This window comes from Trachurus japonicus, chromosome 1, assembly GCF_045865225.1.
Source record: "Trachurus japonicus isolate A0001 chromosome 1, Traja_1.0".
NCBI classification, from domain to species: Eukaryota; Metazoa; Chordata; class Actinopteri; order Carangiformes; family Carangidae; genus Trachurus; species Trachurus japonicus.
The window spans coordinates 15,498,824-15,515,035 of NC_140907.1; the positions used below are offsets into that span (position 1 = coordinate 15,498,824).

Consider the following 16,212-nt stretch of genomic DNA (forward strand, 5'->3'; position numbering starts at 1 on the left):
AAATATGAGTGAATGGAAAATTCAGAGGACATGGGCATTTGAGAAGTGAATGGTTTGGTTGAAAGATTTCCTTTGCTCTGTCTGTTAATTCCATTCTTTTGTGTTTTTTCCCATGTAAAACAGGATGACTGAGTAAATCCACAGTAAACCTTCTTGGCTGCTGCTGCTTTTGTAAAGGAGCAAACTACTAACTTCTCACTGCCATCTTTCATAATGGGAAGGTAAGTGTGCCATATTCTTAATATGGAAGGATTAGTTGAATTTAAAGGAGTCATTAGTCATAAATTCTGCTGTTGTTACATTGCCAACATCACCCTCAATAATGCAGATGCCAAGAGACAATACTGTTCAACAGCCAACTTTATTCCTGTTCATGTTTATGTTGCCTATCACTTTGTTTGTGATATGCAACTGTGACTTTGGAAAATTGTGACTTTGGAAAATCTTCCTCTTTAAAACACATGAAACAACTGGGATCTCCAGCTGTTTTTTTCAGTAGGCTATAGGCTTGGCTTACTTTTGTTTTATTTCCTGCTTTTATTGTAAACATTTTCTTGGTCCATAAACAGTTTGTGTTTTCATTCAGATGGACTAAATGATCTATGGCCTGTAGCAGAGTCCATACTCTCTGAAATTATCTTTGATAGTATTAGAAAAAAACAAATTCTCCTTGAATTGACCATATTACCTCATGTTTCATAATTCCCAAGGTGACTGTGGGAAAGATAGAAAGTTTTGTTCATGAGTGACAGCCAGGGCAGACCAAAGACACAATTCAACCACTCTATAGGTCCGTGAAATAAAACTAGGCCAAGTTATTTTTATGTATATTTCATTATAGCTTACTCATATTTCATTTATACTACAATATACTCCAGGCTAGTTTTCAGATTAATTGCTCTTTTTTAAGTTTGACCAAATTTAGGGTATTAACGCCTGAAGTCATAGCGTAACGGCATCTTTAGAGATGGTCAGTATTTTAGCCTCATAAATTACAGTTTAGCTGACCTGTGCTGTATCTTTTTTATAATCCCATTTTAGTAAAAATCTGATTAATTCTTTATAGCTGAAATTCCCTAGCATGGCAATTTGAAGCAAAAGAAAGTCCTTGGCTCTGATCCACAGTGATAGTGTATGAAATGAGCACATCCACTGACTCGGCCTACTTCTTATTCCCAAAGACAAGAGCGAGTCTTCACATGAGCAGCCAGATAGTAGGAGCACAGAGGCTCATATTGCTAGCTTTCCCTTTGCAGCATGGAAAATAGTCAGTCTGTTTTTTTTGTGAGTGTATTTTGAGGTGAGGTTTTGTTAGCGTAGCAACATTTCTTTAACAATACTGAGTGCATGTGCTTTTGTACCTGTGTGCTCATGCATATGAGTGCCAGCACCTTCTTAACACTGCTCTTTGTTCGGTTGAGCGTGTGCTTGTATGTGCTTGTGTAGCATACTGTAGAAAGAGCATTTGTCTCTATGCATTTGCTCCCCATTGCATACAATACGCATGTGGAAAGGGAATGAGGTTGGTTTGTATTGTGTTTTGCGGTATTTCATTTTGAAATAGTCAACAAACTATTAACTGTGCAGATGCTTGTCAACCAAAAAGATTGTGTTCACCATCTGAAGGGCAGGCTGGTCACATATACCAAAGTGTGAAAATACTTTGCCTGTATGGTTGTGTACATAAGGGACAGGTTTGTCCTTAGTACTCGACGAGAATGTCAACATTGAGGGATTCTACAAAGCCCCAGGTTGCGATAAATGTCTATGGTTTTTTTGTGTGTGTTTTATTTATACCCACTGCCAATATTTCTGTAGGCTACTCTCTAATATGTGCATATTGCAGCTATAGTAGCTATAACATTGTGATTAGGGTACTGATTTAATGGCCACTTGGGGGCAGAAGAAACAAGCAGTGAACACAGCACATGATGCACTGCGCAGGCACAGTGCTAGTTATCGTAAAGTTGTTGCTAAATTTGCCCGGTAAAGGTTGAATTTAGTCAGTGGAGAATTAGCAGAATGCCACCATCTATTGATCAAAATAGGAATTGCAACAGAACAGAACAGAAAAATAATTCCAGCAGTGTTGCCAGGTGTACGATAATTACCGTACTTGTATGCAATTTTGCACTCTGTACGATGTACGATTACTAATCCCAAAAAGAGCCAAATGTCCGATAATTTGACCATTTTGTGAATGTATGGTTGTCATCCGGCTGCCACAACTATTGGCCAGAGATTTTTGTGAACCCTGAAGGCAGAGATATTTTATGGAAAAGCAATATTTGCACTCTGCACCCCTCTAAAGGCCTAGTGGATGTATTATTTTTGAAAAAATATAGCTTTTAATAAGCATTCTCCATATTCAACCTTTGAGCAGGTAAAACAGAGGGGTTTTCTATATTTTTGGTGAAAAGAACAATAGATTAATGGGCCAAAAATCCAAAACAATGATGAAAGACGCTCCAAAATTCCTTCAGATTAGGGGATAATTTGTACTTCGGTATGGGTATGGGTATATCTTATCTTATCTTATCTTATCTTATCTTATCTTATCTTATCTGTTTGTTGGCTATACACACTCAGCCCTGTACTTGCTTGCTCTATTTAAGACTCCTACAGTGTTTTATCTGTCTCCTGTGTCCCTGTAGTGCCCTTGATTTCACTCTAGTCAGTGTGTATCTACATTAAAGGCATCAACTGTCATGCAGGAATGCTACAGAAATGTGCACACCAGCAGAGCATGAGTTAAAGTGATGGTGCGGATAATAAAGATGTCCTTTGGGAGACTGTAAAAGACAGATATTAATATAGTCACTGAAGTATAGTAAAGTGGTTTCCTTGTCCTTGCAGCAAGCAGGTACTCCTGTGGCATTAAAACGTTTTTACATAAAAGCCTCTATGTGTAAAAACTGTCCAGGTGTTATGAGATTTTAAGACAATGGTTTTCTACGAATTCTGTGAAATAATTGCAATAGCCATACATGGATTTTATGGATGTGTTTAAGTGGTAGCTGTAATAATGATGCAAAGAAAAGTTGTAGAGGAAGTAAATGCGCTGACATATTGCCTGATTTCTGATAAGGTTTTTTTTCTGAGCTTGTTTTCTCATCCACAAAACGCGAACTTCTTGATATCTCAGAGAGTATTGGGTCAGTCTAGTTGCATCAGTGCGTGCTTATTTGTCCCAGCTTGTGAGGGGGTTTCATTCAGGCATGAGAATTGAATGGTGGTGTGTGAGCAAGGCCTTTTTTAAGTGGCACTTGTTTCATTAATATTGTGTATGTGCTTTTAAAAGTGTAAAAGAGAGAGAGAGAGAGAGAGAGAGAGAGAGAGAGAGAGAGAGAGAGAGAGGGGGGGGGGGGGGAGTATTTCTGTTTATGCACATTTCCTCACTCATTTTACTCTATGATTGCAGAGAGTTACCATGGGAACTATGACATCTGTGACACCATGTGATTTTATCCATCTATCTCAGAATAAAATACCTCTACCGTGAGAGGTCCATAGTCCCTCTCTAGCTGTGAGTAATTTGTTTGAGTGCAGCAAGAGAGTGGACAGCTTTTACAATGCTGTTTCTTATACATTTGGCTTAAAGGATGTATTTGGAGAGTTGTATTGGCAAAGGGCGAAATTGCAGGCTGCTCCACTCCTTGTCCTCTTTCTTCTCCTTTGATTTAATTTCTCTGAGGCATACTCAGACAATACACTTTAACATAACTGGACCCCTATACTGGATTTTAAGGTAAAGAGATATCATGACCCTAATTTTTCATCCCTATTATGTTAAAGGGATAGTTCAACATTTTGGCAAATTGGCCCATTGCCATAATCCCTATAATCATAGATTTGTTAGCTTTATTTGTCGGTACGAGCTATTTTTAGAACGGCTGAGCAGAGCAGCGAGCTGCTCAGAACTACTGTACTGTACGCTATAGAGGCTCATGGGATTTCTTGGTTTCGCTCATCAAACTCATCAAATACACAATCCAACAACTCCAAAATGCTCTCGTGGACAAGTTGTGACCTTAACAGAACGTTACGAGACAGAGTTGTTTTCGAGGTAAATTCATGCAAAACCGCTGATGCATGTTTCCTTCAGGGGCAGTTTTTCATCAAGCAGTCTCTACATTTGCCTCAAAAACAACTCTGTCTCATAATGTTCCATCATTATCTCATAGCGTGGTGAATGTGCAGGTCACAACTTGACCACCAGAGCGTTTTGGAGTTGTTGTATTGTGTATTTGATGAGTTTGATGAGGGCAACCAAGAAATCCCATTAGCCTCCGTAGCGTAGCTCTGAGCAGCTCGCAGGTCTGCTCCGCCGTTCTAAAAATAGCTTGCACCGACAATTAAAGGTAATGAACCTACTGCTGTGACTATAGGGATTATGGCAATGGGCCAATTTGTCAAAATGTTGAGCTATCCCTTTAAGGGAATAATTTGGAATTTAGTGAAATACACTTCTTAGTTTTATTGCCAAAAGTTTGATGCGAGCATACAACTCTTGTGTTTGAAATTTGAAGCCTCAGAAAAAGGGGAAATAGTTGTCTCTGTCCAAATCCAACCAAGTCAAATGAATAGAAAATGCCAGTTTTATTGAGGATTTATGGAGGGATTATCCCTCTTGAAAAGTTGAGACTGCAGGTAGTAAGAACTAGAGAAGCATAAGCGAGATGCACTGATCATGGGAATGAGTGAACTTTAGAGGTGTAGCTTGGTGGATTTTGTTATCTTTGGACAGAGCTCAGCTTGGTGTGTCCCTCTGCTTCCTGGTTTTGTGCTAAGCTAAGGAAGCAACTGGTTTTGGCTGTAGCTTCATGTTTACTGACATGAAAGTGGTTTGGATCCTCTCATCTAAGTTTTGACAAACAAGATGGATAAGCATATTTTAGATTTTCTTTTTTAGTTTGTTTTTGAATAACATTCTCTCGAGCAGCAGTGCAAGAGCAGAGAGTAAGAACTCTGGGCTGGGGTCCACATGAAATACAAACCTGTGCAGCTGTGCCTTTGGGGTATTTCCCAGTGTCCAGCAGTCGACTGGAGCTTGTCTAAACAGGCACCACCACACTTCAGTGTACATACCAGTAATGCAGAAAAACACACTGTCCCTATTTTAGTCCTGAATGAGACAGAGAATTTAAACCCTGCGATATGCAAGCGTATACCCATGCACACATATATACTGTAAGCAAGTTCACTATGAGCCAAAAGCTGATGGTGAGCTTGCACCTGAGGGCCCCTGACCCATATAGGACCACGTGCGGGATGCGTCCCACTTTTCCACTTGACGGTGCATCATTAACCCAACTGCCCGAAGTTACAATCCCTGCTCACCTGAGCTCCCATCGTCTTTCAAGTTGAGTACAGAAACACAAATCTTTGACACCCACACAGAGACAAAACACTATGCCTTCACATCACTGTGGGCTTTTTCTCTCGCATTCCGATTTTTCCCATTTTCCCATAATTAAATCCACACATTCACACTCACACACATACAGAAACACACAGACCTGTGCATTCGCGCTCACTGAGCCCATGGTGTTTGTCCGTATCAAAGTGGTTTCCTGGGGTACTAAAGTGCACAGTGTCTACCATTTTAGCCACAGTGATGCCTCAGCCTCTGACACACATGTAGTCCCCTCCTCTCTCTCTTTTACTCTCTGTACATCTCTCTCTATACACCCTATCTCTCTCTGTCTCTCTCTCTCTCATACACATGCTGGCTCCTTTCTGCTTCTAGTCTCCGCTCCTTTTCATTCTCTGATTCCCCCTTCCTAATCTCTGTTTTTTCCTCCTCCTCTTTGCCTTTTCTTTCTTTTTTCTCTCACACATAGACACACATGCACACACGCATACACTCACACTCACACACACACACACACACACACACACACACACTCCCCCTCTCCTCTCTCTCTTCCTCTCCTTGTATCCACCGGCAACTGTGCTGAGCAGCCTCGCTCTCCAAGCCAGTGGATCCCTTCACTTGACTAATTAGCCTTGAAGTGCTGTTGAAGATCATCATATTTAGCTTAGCGACCTAGCGGCAGGGTGCAGACAGATATAGACTGGGCTGGCTGGAGGCTGGGTGCCTGGCAGCGGGCAAGCTCTCTATCTCTCTCTATTCACACTCAGTGCCGCCGGCTTCTCAGTGGCGGAGCGGCAGAAGTGAGAGGTGGTTTTGCTTTGAAAGAGACGATAAGTGGGAAAGAGAAAGAAGCGGAGCTAAGACCACAACAAAACCACAGAATGGGAGTCCGCTGCAGGAGCAAATCCTCCTAGAGACGGAGGGCTCGGAGGAGGCAGTGGTCACCGTGCAGCAGCACAGCGTGCAACATACAGAGAATCAAGGTAAGAGTTTTTCAAGCCCGTTACTAGCCTGATTTTTCCTCGGGTTCTTTTTGGAAACAGATTGTTCTTGAACATGTGTGTGTGAGAGAGGAAAAGAGAGAGAGAGTGATTGTTCATCTCTATTGTGCATCTCTATGACCCACATTGTTGAACCTGAGGTGCACAGCAGGAATTCTGTGCAGGATGTTCTCTCTCTCTCTCTCTCTTTCTCACTCACTCTGTGTGTGTGTGTGTGTGTGTGTGTGTGTGTGTGTGTGTGTGTGTGTGTGTGTGTGTGTGTGTGTGTGTGTGTGTGTGTGTGTGTGTGTGTGTGTGTGTGTGTGTGTGAGTGTGTGTGTGTGTGTGTGCCTGTCACACACACACACACACACATATGCTACACAAACACACTCAGGCATCAGCTGTGTGGCATCACTTGTTGGTCTGATATTCAAGGTGACATGTAATGACTACCGCATTAATGGTCACTTGTATGTGTGTGTGTGTGTGTGTGTGTGTAAATGAGCCTGTGCATACAGGTGTGCAAATAGCAGCAACAGTCTCTTCAAATATGTGCGTGTGTGTGTACTGTGCACGCACGCCAACAAGATAGTGAGTGGGTCTTTTGTTATAGCGGGTGCCAGAGCGAGTCTTAAGAATGCACATCATAGTGAGCGACATGGACAGCAACATAAGAGACAATCAGTCACGCCAGCCTCATGGCTGATTGCCTCTCTCTGCTTTGGAAGATGGTGCATAAAAGAAGACCCAAATACTGTAAATACAGCTGTGTGTGTGTTTCTATGAAGACAATCTGTTTATCTTCTGCTGCAACTTGTACAACCTCTGCTCTCTCTATGCTTACGTTCAATGAATGCTCTTACACCAGACAAAACCCTTCAAAGCCGCTGCTGAGGCTCGCCTATAGTAGAAGCTTATATTTACACTGATATGGTGGGATGATGCTGGTGGGGTAGTGTTTCCCATGAGGCAGACTGGCGGTAGTGGAGAAAGAGGGGTAAAAACAAGTATGTGAACCATGTTATGAATAATTAACACACTTAAACACACTGAATGTAGTCTGTACTGCTCTGTGTGTGTGTATGTCATTCATTCTAACAGTGCGCACATAAAAATACACACCCGTGCAAATGGACATTGTGACAAGACTTCTAAAGGAAATCCATTTTTGACCATTTGTGGCCATAAACAAGCCACATGCAAAGCTGCACACCCATGATGAAAAATCTGTGACACGGAACAGAAACTGCCAAGAGGGACGCCATTGCCAGATAATTGAAGTTCACTATTATTGAGACTGTGACAGCACCTGGGGTGATTTTATAGAGATGATAATTCCTAATCTCCAAATCCTGGATTGAAAGAACCATTATTCTAGCTATGCAATGCAGACAGTTGCATCCCTGGTGTGTAGGCTGCTTTAAAAATTGTACACACATTTTAAAAGGATTTGAACACAATTTCTCGAGTCTCAGCTTGTTGCTGGTTCAGAAGTCTGGCTGTCTTCGATAACATGCATGTGTGAGCTAAAATTCCCTCTTAGATTAAACTGTACCAGACGAGAGAAGATCAGTGAATTCAAATTTCTGGGGGTATTACATCTTTAATGCTTGAGTTATTAATGCACATACTGTGGTGGTCCATAAAACATTTCCAATATTTTTTAATAGAAATCTTTCCCTGCTCTCCTCACATGGAAATACACACAATGATTTTATATGTTTGCATAAACAGGTTTGAATTATATAACATTTCCATACTCTTTTCTTCTTTATTCTTCAATGTGTTTTATTGTGAACTTAGTTAATGAAACGTCGGTTCATGTCATTGCTTCGTCTTGTATAATGTAAATTGCTGATAGGTATTCAGGTGATTGTGAAGGCATGGACGCATTCCAACCTTGTGAAGTGGCTTCCTCCCCTCTCATCCTTAACGGCCATTGATCGAGGAAAGGGCTGACAAGGCAGCAGGGATTTGCCCTCAGCCATTAAGTCAGCGAGATAATTGTTGTCGAGGAGACTAGATATCTGAGAGGAAAAACCAATTGCTGTTTGAGTGAATAAAATTATATTGAAGATTGCAAAGGACTTTTGCTTGACGCTTGACGATTGATAACATCGTGATTTCAAAGTTTGCATTTGCTGTTTGATTCAAAGAGGATCTGTACTTGGATAACTTTTTGAGGCACCCCAAAACTTAAAAAGCCAGACGCTGACTTTATTAAGCATGAGCGCAGTCATTTGCATGTCATAAATCCCTGAACATCTCATAAGCTGGCCTTCCTGCTCTAACCCCCCCCTGTTTCCTTCTGCTCTCACTTTTGGGACTGGAGCTGTTTTCCCTTCTCTACCTGCTATTCCCCCCAATCACTATTATTTCCCATTGCTGAGTCTGCTGGCTTTCACCCCACCCTGTTTACTTCTGAAGAGTCTCCAAACGTCTGCATCATGACTTTGCCTCTCTCTTATCTCTTTCTGTCAGGCTTTTGTTTTTGATCATCGCTCCTCTGTTTCCACTCTACTTCTCCTCCTTTCAGCCTACCCCCCCCTCAATTTAAGATTTATGTGTGTATGTGCGTGTGTGTACATGCATGTGTACCTGTGTATGTGCATTTTTGATGCCTCATAAAGAAAGTCTTTGTGGGCAGCTCTGCATGGGTGAGTGAGTTTGTGTGGATAAGTCCAATCTAATGTAGGTGTTCATTATAATAATAATAATAATAATAATATATATGATATGATAATAAATGTCTTTATTTGTTCCAACCAAGGTAATATACAATAATAATACACAATGATTTCATATTCCATGGTCGGAAAGGAGCATGGAGAAGATAAATCTTATGTTGCCTGCCCCTCGCTCAATACAGAATTGTACCGAAGATAATCTGTCACAGTCACTGAGCAAACAGTCTAACATTGGCACTATGGGAAACAATCTAACAGATAACATAACAAACAAACAAAATCTCACTTTTGCAATAACAAAGAGAGTGTGTGAATTACTAGTTACTTGTGTCATAAGTTCTCATTGTTCTTTCTTTAAGTATTACCTTGAACTGGAGCTCATTTTCCGCTGTTCCAAATTATTACTGGTCAAATTGACACCCTGATGCATGGGGGTTTTTGGTGCCATGGTCGGTTGAGGTTTATTAGTGGATGTCTAGTACATTATGAACTCATGGTGTAAAGAATCACTATGATTGCAAATCTTCACACAGTATTGTTCACTGTGAAGGTCTAAGCTCACATGAGTGGAGCCATTAATGAATCTCTGAGAAACCCATCATTTATCTGATCTGCTGAATGTTAGTGAGTCTTTATCTTCTCTCTCACACAGACACTCAACTCAGACAGGATGGACGTTTCTGAAAAACGTTGGTTAGTTTATGATTTTAAATGTTCAGTGTTAACATGTTAATTTTATTCATTTCTATGGCAACTACCCCATAGCTCAATTATGATCACAGTTATGCAAATAAAACAGTGTGGAATAAATCTCTGGTAGATCTGTTCAATTCTGAGGCACTTTAGAGAAGTAGAAATGAAATTGTACTATTGTAGTTGAAAGATGACAGATGAAAGATGAGGCTGAATTTGACTATGATATATTGCTGGGCAAGTTTATCATCAGTCAACGTTACTGTAGGCTATTATACGTTCATTTGTAATACTTTGTGCTAACACAAAATAATATAATCTATCACTAGTAACTGTCAGTAAGAACAATGGGCCTCATTCACGAACCGTTCTTAAGAACAAATTTGTTCTTAAGTCCTACTTAGGAAGTTTTTACGAAGATTGTGGCATTCATGAATGTTTTCTTATCCAGAATTTGTTCTTAACTAAGAACAAAATCTACGAACAGTCAGGAGTATACTTACGCACTTTTAAGTGCTGAGACTTCTGCAAAAATAACCGATTATAGCGTTTTCTTTTGTTCTGCAGTTGTATGATATTATATGATTTGAATAAGAATTTTTTTTTTCTTTTCTGATGTTTTTAATAATCATATATATTAATAATAATAATTGACAAATCATTGCAGTCTCTTAAAAAACATTATAGACACTTAATTCATATCAGTTTTTGTTTTTGAGATATGATTTATTTTTCCTAATTGCGGGCTGCAACAGTGCACTTAAGTGTTCATGCTACACACAACTGTTTTTTTTTTCATATGTGATAATATGATGATATTTATGATGGCACACGTGAGAGTGTGGTCTCTCTGATAACAGTGGTAGATCTGTTCAATTCTGAGGCACTTTAGAGAAGTAGAAATGAAATTGTACTATTGTAGTTGAAAGATGACAGATGAAAGATGAGGCTGAATTTGACTATGATATATTGCTGGGCAAGTTTATCATCAGTCAACGTTACTGTACGCTATTATACGTTCATTTGTAATACTTTGTGCTAACACAAAATAATATAATCTATCACTAGTAACTGTCAGTAAGAACAATAAGTATAACTAAGTACAACAATTCACCTGCATTATATTCCAAATTAACAAAACACATATCCTCACCTTTCGTTTGCTGTGACTCCTCAGACTATTAAAGTGTCTCAAAGGTCTACTCTGAGCCAGGCACTGAATATAAATAAACACTATTTACACTGTTGTATCAACTGGAACTCAGACGACTGTGACTCATTTTAGTCAATAAGGTGGCAGTCAGGTCTTTTTCTTTGCAAATAAGTCAAAGCAATTGTTATCTATGGATGAGTTTGAAGTTTATCTTAGTGCAAGTATTATTATTATCTAACTCCCCTGAATTGTAGTGCCCAGCTTTACTTCCTAGTCTTTAGTACAACTCAACATCACCTAGACTGCTCTCAATGTGTCAGCAAAGGCAGCTCTACGCCAAACATATCACATCAAATGTAGAAGATGGAAGATTTACATTGACTTTTCTACCCACAGATGATGGACAGTCGGCTGGCAGCACAGAGGGCGTTGAGAAACCTTGGAGACCAAAGCCAACAGAAGACCAGCACCTACATCGTACCCTGCTTCCTGTTTGTGGAGGTGAGTGTTCGGACATTCAGTATATTGTTCAGTAGGGAGAAATACACAGCTTTTATGGAGTCGACTCACAACTGTGAATTTCCGCCTGATCTGACCTGAACAACGAAAGTGTTTTGGGTTGCTTTTTTTTTTGGGCTATGACCTCAAGGCAACATTATATTTGGCTCAATTTTACACAGCTTTACACTCAGGCTTTTGTGTGCTCATATTGTGGACTAAGGTGTATGCTGTCTAAATGCCATGGTTTCATACGGAAGTGGGCAGAAATGGAGCCCTAAAGTGTCTACTCTGCGGGTGAAATCACTGGGAGGCTGGAGTCACACAGAGGAAATAGATGGACAAATGCAGGCACATTTCAAAGTCTTCAGCCAGTGAATGCTCTCCCACCACTTTTCCTACGTTTCTCCTACATCTCTTTCTTCCAACATTTCCCATGTTTCTTACTGGGGATTAACAACAATGGCTGTCGGTTGGGAAACTGCATCAATTAGCAGGCTCTGTTTTCAATTCACTGACTCCCAAAAGAAGCGATTGATTTGATTAAATTATCACAATGGGGTAATTACCTTCAATCCATGACTCACTTAGTGATAACATTCAGCAGGAGGGTGAAGGGAACCATTGCTAAGGTATAGCATCAAGGGGCTTCTTCACTGAACTTTTTACTCATGACTTCCTGGATTCATCTCCTCTCTTCTCCTCTACTCTTCCCACGACTCCTCTCTTCCCTGTAATCCCTAAATGACCTCGTGGAGTGCTCATGGCCTCAGCTATATTTCCTAATTAATAGGCCTAATTAAGAACGGAAACCCAATTAGCCCGTGCCACCGCTAACGCACTCCAAGCCTGCAGGTCATCAGCGCTATAACAACGATAGCTGAATGAGCTGAATGAGCTGAATGAGCTGTTTTTTATACATTAAATGAGACTCTTTCCTTTTGAATTCAGCCTAAAATTATGACGTTGCTTTTGTATATGTTTAAGGTTGGCAGAAACGGTTAAATGGTGGCATAGAAAGTTGACTGGATGAGTCAGGTTTTGCCAACAGATATAGCCAACAGACAAACAAGAGAACTGAAGATGAATATGGACATTTTTCTCCTGAGGCAAGCACTGATCCTGTGAAAGGCTGGTGGTGTCTTTTGCAAACTACATCTTTCTTTAGCACAGCTGCACGCCCAACGTCCTCAGATGAATCTCGTCAAGGATTTTCTTCAACCATATTATAAGAGCCAGTTTAAGATATCCTATCATTCATTAAATATGGCGTTAAGACATAATATTTAGATTAATATAGTCAATGAGTATGTTAAATTGTGGATTTTTCTATAGTGCATTTCTTTTTCTACAACTGTAGATCACAATTTATTCATGACAGTTTATTTTGCTGCAGGGCCATAAAAGATCCAAAACCATGCTGAGAAGTCAGCATAGTTTTGGATGGTCATAAGTTTTTAACCATGGTAGATGTGACTGATTTGACTTGTCTGGAAGATCACCAAGTCACTGGACCAGAGTCGGAAGTGAAAATGGATCACCTGCTGGGATAATGGCATATGAACCCCCGTTTAGCTTTTCCTGCCAGAGCATGAGTACCCTGGGCTTTCACAACAAGTCAATACAAGTAAACTGAGTGGCCTAGAATTTTGGAGTATGGAAAAACAGCCTCATTACTGGTTCTTCTTCTCCTTCTTCATTTTCATTCACTCACTCAATCTCACAACCTCCTCTTGAGATCATACAATAGGTTTTTCATCCTCGCTTTGCGCCACATCCAACACATGAATCCTACACTCTTTGCACACAACAATATTCTTCAACACATTGCTATTACCGCTGCATCTCTTTATAGCACAAATATCCCACAATCCCTGCAGATTTACGCACGGTTTTAAGCTTGCCTTTATTTCCTTTCATTGTGCTTTGGTATTGGCTCATTCTCAGCATCCTCTTGAGGACTTGTTATAATGATTTTCCAGCTTTCTAATTTTTTTCATAGTGCGTCTTTAATATCTCTAGGCTCCTATCTGTCAGAGGTGCTCCTCCCCTCTTCCAGTATTCTCTTTGACTGTCTCTTGAGTACTGCCCAGTCCACATCACTCCTCTCCAGCACTGATTCTCTGGAGTAATTACATCTTTTGCACCACAGATCTCTCCATTATTCCCCTTTACTTGTGAAGCTTCAAGTCATCGTCAGAGTGGACCTCCACACTTCTCATTTCTCCTCAACACTTCTCCCCATCTTCATGTTTTTCTCTTGGGCCTCCAACATTTTTTCTCACGTCTCTTCCTGTTTCCGTTAACCTCCTCCACCTTTTATTTCCTTCTCAAGGCAGAAAGACCTTGTCCTTAGTAGACCTCCTCCTCATGCTCACCTCACATAGCAGCCTGGAGGGTAACATGAACATCTCTAGGCCTGGGGAAGGCGTTTCTTCCCGTTTTGTCACCTTAATCAACTCTTCCTCCAGGGCTGTGCCTGTTATTTTTATTTGCTAAAACACAACCTAGAGGTGGGGTGATGGGAATTTTTGGAATCACTAAATATGCACCTGAATGAATCTGTGTGCTTTGCAGTAGTTTAATAAAGGGCATTTTTAATTCTATCCTCCTTCTTCTATGTTCATACACTGAGGTAGCTTGCAGTAGCATAGCTCCCCCCGGAGGGCACTCACTCCTTTGTTGTTACATTAGCATCTCATTAGCCATTTCTTTTCAATTGAAACGCCCAGTCTTATTCCTCTTCCTCTCTTGTGATCTTGTTTCCGATTCCCTCTCTCTTTCCCTTTTTCTTCACAATCTAAATCTCTGTCTCCCACTCTCAGTTGCTCTCTCTGCCTCTTCTTCCTTTATCTGTATGACAATGGCCTACTCCCCAGTCCCATTGTCAGTTCACTGCTCCGTTTCATGTCAAGACTTTTCTACCATCTCTAACTTTGATTACTGGATCTGTCTCTCCCTCTGTTCACACTTTCCAAGTTTCTTCCCTCTGTCTATTGTAGTCAGCGTTTTATTCTTATGCCAGATTAAGAAGTGAGAATGATTTCACACGATTTCACTTTTAGCAGCACGGGATGAAAACATCATAATGGAAAGCAGATAAGTCTTTCTTTCTCTCCTCTCTTTAGCTCTGCATCTTTCACCCCTCTCTCTCTCTTGTTTTCACTCCCCGCTGCTGTGGCTGCCATCATGCTGTGAAGCCACACAAGAGACTAGTCTGGGGCCTAACAGAGACACTGCTTCAAAGGCCCCTCTTTAAAAAGTCATTTTGATACAACAGATTCCTGACTAGCTTAAGACACGGGTGGGTGGGAGAAGGGTTGTGAGTTGGTGTGATCTAGGGCAGGCGGGCCTACTGTGAAAATCTGTAACGAAGCTGAGCTACAAAATACTCCAAGAGGACTCCTTGAGTGAAAATCTCAGCGTGTACAACTTGCATTAATAGTAGTGTGGGCTCAGCTGAAGATGTGATAATAATTACTGTTAACTCTTGGTGGATGCACTGTAGCTACTAATTCATGGCACCCAGCCCTTTGCAGTGTGTACCCAGGCTTTCCAGCTTTGCTGTTCAGCCTCGATTGCCAGCTCAGAGCAGCTTCCTCGTCTCTGTTCCTTCCTCATGCCTCGTTGGCTGCATCCTCCCGTGGCACAGCGAGTTCCGTAAAGTAAACAGACTGCTGAGCATCAGACCACGTAATATTTCAGGTCTACGGCCTGTGCTGTCTCTGATGATACTCTAAGGTGTTGGTTCGTGGCTGCTTGCATCCCTCATTTCCTTGCCTCCCTGGATGCCCCAGTTTCAGCCTAATCAGTAATTTCTGTATCTAAACTTTTTTTTGATTCATATAAAAGCTGATACTCGGGTTTCTGGCTAATTTGCAACTTAGATAAGCTTTGAATGGAGTCAAATTCAGCCCCAACTAAGTGTTCTATCAGTCAGTACTTACCTGACACTTTGGTCAGCAATCCTGAGGTCAGCACATCTGGCAGGTACCAAAGTGTTCATATTGAGTTTGTCTTCAAAACATTCACCAATATACAGTATAAAGGTATAAAAAAACTGTCTGAGCAGGCCACATTTTGAAAATACACAAGTCAAAAATCCAGCCCGTTTCCTCGGACTTCTCTCCAAAACCACGCCTCCAGAGCACAGGAACACGCAATGCTTGTTCAGCTTTGGATTCACATCAAGGTGAAGCCGCTTAGGTACTGTATTGGCCTCGCAATGTAATGAATGATGTAATCCCAATGTGAGCAACGCAGCTTTCCGCGATACTGTCGCGTGTCACTGCACAGCATCGCTAACTTTCCTCCAGTTTTTCTCATGGCTCATTCACATAAACAAAAACGCGTAACATCATAATACACCACCCAGCATCAAGCTAAGAGCTACATTGCCACCTACCAGACTTCAGTGTGGTTCATTAGATCGAACTATCGCCCAATTAGTATTATTAGTTCTGTTGTTAAGATTTTTGAAAAACGTATCTTTAATCAACTATCTCAATACATCTCTGACTACAACATCTTGTCTCCATGCCAGTCTGGTTTTAGACCCAATTACTCTGCAACCACTGCTTTTCTTAAATTCACTAGTGATGTGTTATCAGTGTCAGACAATGATAAATACACAGGTGCAATCTTTTTAGATCTGAGCAAAGCTTTTGACACCGTCAATCATTACCTGCTCCCAGACAAACTACACGCAATTGGACCGTCTCGTCATGCCTTATTATGGTTCAACTCCTATTTACATAATAGACGTCAATGTGTAAGCTGTGTTGTCAGTCTGATTATTTAATCAGTCAGTCTGATTATTTA

At 40.8% G+C, this 16,212-nt stretch overlaps 1 protein-coding gene across 4 annotated transcripts in view; it reads left to right on the top strand.

The window, feature by feature from the left end:
* LOC146991588 (phospholipid phosphatase-related protein type 5-like) overlaps positions 1–16,212 on the top strand; it is a 71,267-nt gene that overhangs the window by 17,754 nt on the left and 37,301 nt on the right. For 3 of the 4 annotated variants that reach the window (XM_085775488.1, XM_085775495.1, XM_085775480.1), the window contains exons 2-3: positions 124–221; positions 11,290–11,394. In XM_085775488.1, coding sequence (XP_085631614.1) covers positions 11,290–11,394 — 105 coding nt within the window. In that variant the 5' untranslated portion in view covers positions 124–221. Of the gene's footprint in view, positions 1–123; positions 222–4,402; positions 6,361–11,289; positions 11,395–16,212 lie in introns of those variants that run through there. The other variant, XM_085775494.1, reaches the window with a different exon arrangement.